Below are 6,000 nucleotides of genomic sequence, written 5' to 3' on the forward strand. Positions count from 1 at the left end.
GCTATTTTCGCAATCCCCATCGTAAATGAATGCCCCTACTTAGTTGACAGTGTCACACAAGAGCATCAAAAGTATCAGATATGCATGTTCAAATTCGAAATGTGGTGTCCTCTTTTGAGCTTGTATATCTGCTACTTTGGGTATTTTTTTATTTGAATGCTGAAAAGTAATTAAAAAAAGTAGTTTTGGCCTTAATAACCCAACAGAGACTTATGCAACACCAAATATATATATTGTTGTTGTTGGGGCTATGTTGCCAAAATGTTCATCTATTATTTTACATAATTATGCCCACTTGCCCAGAATAGGGGACGCTAGGCTTCATTCATGTGGTTAAAAGGAATAATCACAGAATTTAAATTGGCAGACAATTGATACAAAGACAAAGGTACAGAGACAGGACAGCCAGGGGCTCATCTGTTTGTCTCTTTTGGTCACGTTTAATGTCTTTACGAGGACTTTCAATGTTCACTCCATTATTGTTTGAGTGAGAGAGATGATGGAGGCGAGCCTCATCTGGTCTCATTCAACGACGAAGCTCCTTTGTGTTGAACACTAACACCTCTGACACTAAAACGCAGAGACGCACGCACGCACGCACACACACACACACACACACGCACGCACACACACACGCACGCACGCACGGTCACCAGTGTAGACACCCAGCGTGATTAAAGGGGTGTGACTGGGCATATTAACATGTTCTACCTCCATTATTTATGAGCCGTGTTCTGTGGTGTTTCTATGTAGGCCAGCCATGCAAATGAAGCTTCACACTACTGTAAAGTAAAGTAAGGTTACGCTCTGTTGTCATTGGATTTAATACGCTCCTCTCTCTGGGTGAGATAACGAAAGATATTGATATCGTGATGTTGTAGCTGTCGGGCAGAAACCTTGTATCTCCACAATTTCAGTTTCATTTTATTTTCTCTGTATAAAACGTACTTCGTCGTACAAGGGTGCCGTGCAAAAGTACAGTATATTTCTGTTATATAAATATGTTTTAATTCTGTGAAAGTGTTAAGTGTGTCTGTGGGCTATATAAATATTGAACCAAGAGCTTGTGACTAAATAATAATTGCATCCATTTGGGAAAACACGTTCTTTTAACCATTTACTGAAAAGTAACAGTTTTGGACATACAAGGGTTCGATGACGTCAGACTTTGCTGGCGATGGAATCAGGTGTTTTGTTGTGTGTTTGTCATGTGATGTAATCAGTTGTACACTGGCACAAGAACACAGAACATGCGCTGCAGATAACAAACTCTAATTGAGGCAGATGTTCTGCTAGCTAGCAGAATGTCTGCCAGATAAGATCGAGCGAACCCAGTTTCCAGAAAGAAATCTTATCTGGCTGAACCTGAGCTACACGGAGTTAAATAGTAGCCCCTCCCTTCTGGGATGCCTTCCCTTTACTGTAACAGTAACTGGTGTACATTGGGTTGTAAAGAAATATTACTTTCCATAAAACAATCGACATGCATAATTATTCAACTTTAAAATGTATATTTTGGCAGTTATATGCACCACTTCATGGGTAATCAGAGCACTTCTGCTACTGCTCATCAAACCGGTTTGTGCAGCTTTTAGGTAAGCAGAAGCGAGAAGAGATTGATGCATACAGTAAACACATCGCAACACTCTTGGTGCAACCAGCCCACAAATGCTTGTAACCAGTCCGTCCAAAACATGAGGAAACTGGCGGAGGGAAAGGGCCAAAATTATATGCTATCTTGATTTGTGAACGTTGAGCTGAAGGATAAAAAAAATGGACGGATCTAGTTTAACAGAAAGCTGCGTGGGGGAAACCCGGACGAGGACTGTTGAGATGTTACGTGTGTTCTTCATGGAGAAGGCAGGCCGTGGTGGAGTGCCAGCTGACTCTGATTGCAGCGGTGAGTTTTACAACCTCACATGTTGTCTCACCAATGAAAAGGTGTGGTGGGAAACTCTCCTTTTCGTAGTGCAATGTAACTTAAGTACTTTACCTTACCTTATTACACTTTTGAGGTATAGTTACTAGAGTTTTTGAAACTTTATACTACTACTTTAATGCATCTCAGAGGCAAATATTATTTGACAGCTTCATAGTTACTTTGAAGATTTGCTGTAGATTATTATTTCAAAACATACATTTACCATTTTAGGCCCTATTATGTCTTGAATACAGGACTTTTACTTGCAAAAAAGTATTTATTAAATTGTGGCAGTGGTTCAGGAGGTAGAAGGTAGAGCAGGCTCCCCCACAGTATGTAATGCACATTGTATTGCACTTTAGATAATTTTATGTAAACATTTGTTTCTTTCTTTCTTCCTCTTACTTCATACATTCTTTAGATCTGAATATTGTGTGTTTGTGGCTCCATTAGGTCAAATGTCGCAAGTGTGTGGCCGTGTGTGAGTATTCAGTGCGGTTAGTGGCATTATGCATACCTGCACCTTGTCATCTTATCTGGGCCAGGCCTGTGTTATGTAATATAATAAATCATCTGTCGGGTGGAAAGCTCATTATGTCCAAAACTGTTACTTTTCAGGATTAAAATTCAAAAATAGCAAAAGTAGAGTAGGTAATTCCGAGCATTAGTCCGACATGCGGGAACAACGGTCGGACTAGCAAACATGCGCTTCTCCCGTGCTTGCGGTTATGTTTAGGTTAGGGTTTGAGGTATAGGTTGTTGGCCTAATGACTGTTGGACCAATAATAGTGTCGGAACTAAAGCCTGTATCTATAAGCTCAAACTGTGTCACCTCGCAAAATACGCAAATAGCCAAATACCTCCATCTAATTAGTGATGCGCATGAATGCATTAACAAGATTCCCAAAATCATTACGCCAGGAGTGGCTGCCTGCACAGTAAAGTCCCCAGTGTAAATCAACTTTCCTTACGGCTCCATTTGTTGTGGGAGATGCGAGCCAATTTGCCTGGCAGAAAATGGCTGCAGGGATGCAGAGAATGGGAGAATTATTGACACTATTTAGTGGTGATTGATGATCACAGAGGCAGGTGATGTCATGTGGTGCCTAAGCCAATAGACCCACTTCATTTATTGTTGCTAATGAGGAAGCTAAAGGTAAACACAAACTCCGTTCAAACATTCTCAGAATGCACATTGTCTGTCTGTCTTCTCTCTCTCACTCTCTCTCTCTCACACACACACACACACACACACACACACACACACACACACACACACACACACACACACACACACACACACACACACACACAATCACTACAGCTCTCATCGCCACTGATCAGTGAAGTGTGTCATGGCTAGCAGAGAGGTTATGCTTCAGTGCTTTCGAGGAGCAGAGATTACTGTAAACAAAACAAAACATGACCTGATCTTCACACATGAGCTCTGAGGCTCATCTTTCACACAGTGAATACCTGCTTAAAAGCAGCGTGGATGAACTTGGATGAACTCCACCTAATCCTACGTACAGATGTATAGAAACGGTTTACCATTAAATAAATATGTGAAATCACACTCGCGTGAAGTGAGAGCCGGCCATTGTGTGTGGCTGCTACAAGCTGGCAGATTGACTGCCAATTTATACGTTACAAGGCATGAATGCAGTGTGCTATTGTATAAAATGAAACTAATCACAAGGTGTACTTATATTGGCCACATGATGTCTCATGTCGTAATCAGGGCCCTAAACAAACATTAAAAGTCCATAGACTTGGCTGGCAAAATATTTTTGTTAAAAGTGAACCAAACCGACACTAAAAGTCAATAGACTTGCATAACATTGGAGGGGCCACAAAGTAGGCAATATATATTTGTAATTTTGTACTGTGCAAATTGTATTCATTCATTCATAACGGTTTTGACGGGCAGAAACCTCTTCTATACATATTCTAACTTTTTGTCATAAATTATCCCTATACTTATACTATAGCATCACGCTAAAGCATCAAAAGTAGCAGAACCACAAGCTCAGCGTTTTGAGCTTGTAGATCTGCTACTTTTGCCGTTTTTGAAGTTGAAGTTTTTGACATATGAGGTTTCCATTCATCAGAGACAATAGCTTACTGTGCTAGTTTTATTCATTCATTCATAAAATATAATCATTCCAACTTGCTCAATTACTGTGAGGTTGATTCTTTGACCATACTCAACAGTGGTTATCAAACGTTTTCATGCCATATACTCCCAAATAGTTTTGTTTGTGGCCACGGACACCCATTTGAAAAGATTTTGTGCCGTAAGAGAGGATTTTGTCAACTCTCCAAAGGCCGGGCGGGCTCAAGCAGTTAGTCGGCATTGTTACGCGGAGTCAGCTTGTCATTGCCTCAGACTGGCATTAAACTGAATGGCAGCCATTGAACGATGTGGCTCTTTATTAAACCCACATAGTTTAAATTTATATTCAAGAAGTGTGTGTGTGTGTGTGTGTGTGTGTGTGTGTGTGTGTGTGTGTGTGTGTGTGTGTGTGTGTGTGTGTGTGTGTGTGTGTGTGTGTGCGTGTGCGTGTGCGTGTGCGTGTGTGTGTGTTATCGGGGGTGGGTGGGTGCGTAATTGCGTATGTCCGTGTCACAGTTTGGGTCACAGTGTTGTTATGCAAAGAATTCATTCCCCAAGTTGGTGGATGTGAAAAACAGGAAGTTTATACGGACAGGAAAAGGAAGTTTGGGGTCAAGAAACCAACAGAGTCTCCCCCTCTTCAGCAAAGCATTCTGGGAAATGTTCAGTTTCCCTTCTGTATGCTACTGTATCTGGTGATTTCTTTAAACCAGATGTTCCCAATCTGTTCTGGATCAGGGCCCACCCATCTCATGGTCCACATCTGACCACTTGTACATATGTGTACGCTTAAGTTCTGACCGAGGCTAAGTCATTGAAAATGTTTAAATTTTCGCTTTGTCATGTCATGTGAAAGCAGGGAATCATAGCTTCTGTGGTCTCTAACATTACACCTACTGTAGCTACTGTACATGTTTAAGCATTTTTTTCACATTATTTACATTCAACTCTGACATTTATTTCAGACATGCTCTAGTATGTGAAGAGTCTGCCTGTGCTATTAACTCATTTTGGATTAAAAAAGAAACTGGGCCCCCAAAACTAGTGTTTTGGGTGCCCACATAACTTCCATAATGTAACATACACTCTGTCCGACAGGACAGGATTAGATAAGCAGGTGCGACATAACATTGGGAGTAATTTTATTTAAACATTGAAAAGGGACTCTGTGGCTTACTGGCTTCTGTGTTAAACCCCAGCTGCCACGCGCCCTCTTGCTCCTGCATGTATTTCGCCCGCCTGCAGTTTCAGGCTTTGGCCAGTAGGGTAGGGACAGCTTCACCGTTTCACCAGGGCTTCTGGGGGCCTGGTGTTGATACCATGATGTAATGAATACGTGTCATTTCCTCCTTTCAGTGTGGGTGTGCTTTAAGGCTGCCATGGTGACACGGCCCCCACATGGAGAAACAAAAGGCACAGTAGATCACATGACCTCTCTGTGGACTAATAGGTCACTGTCGAGTCGTCGACTTAATGTGCCTGTAGAGTACGTGCACGTCCGAGTGCCTGCTAGGATGCTTTGTATATCGTCACTGTATGGTGGCAAACTGTATGTCCAACTGTGCTGCTTTTCAAGACATGCGGGGGGAGGGGGGGGGGGAGGAATAACCTGTGTTCCAATTAATCCAATGTAGTTATTTTTGAGTGGTGCAACCACTCCAAGGAACAGCAATGTCCGTGTTCACCTATGTGTCTGTGTGATGTTAATGAGGTGGCTGTGGCTCAGGAGGTAGAGCAGGTTGTCCAATGATCCCCGTGTCGGCGGTTCGAATCCCGGCTCCTCCCGGCCATATGTCGAAGTGTCCTTGGGCAAGACACTGAACCCTACATTGCCTCCAATGAGTTGGTCGGTGTGAGCTTGCCACCATTGGTGTGTGAATGTGGGAAGTGAGGACGCTGGCGTCGACTGTTCGCCGCTTCACCTCCCAATGTATGAATGAATGAACCATTGTAAAGCGCTTTG

The 6,000-nt window shown here is 42.5% G+C and overlaps 1 protein-coding gene across 3 annotated transcripts in view; it reads left to right on the plus strand.

Moving 5' to 3' along the window:
* Positions 1–6,000, plus strand: part of LOC308314710 (FYVE, RhoGEF and PH domain-containing protein 4-like) — an 88,627-nt gene that overhangs the window by 34,737 nt on the left and 47,890 nt on the right. The window contains exon 1 of one of the 3 annotated variants that reach the window (XM_080762362.1): positions 1,755–1,900. The exons of the other annotated variants lie outside the window; for them this stretch is intronic. Coding sequence (XP_080618488.1) covers positions 1,774–1,900 — 127 coding nt within the window. The 5' untranslated portion in view covers positions 1,755–1,773. Of the gene's footprint in view, positions 1–1,754; positions 1,901–6,000 lie in introns of those variants that run through there. 3 annotated transcript variants of the gene reach the window in all.

This window comes from Protomyctophum bolini, assembly GCF_963924005.1.
Source record: "Protomyctophum bolini genome assembly, chromosome: 4".
In the NCBI taxonomy this organism is placed as follows: Eukaryota; Metazoa; Chordata; class Actinopteri; order Myctophiformes; family Myctophidae; genus Protomyctophum; species Protomyctophum bolini.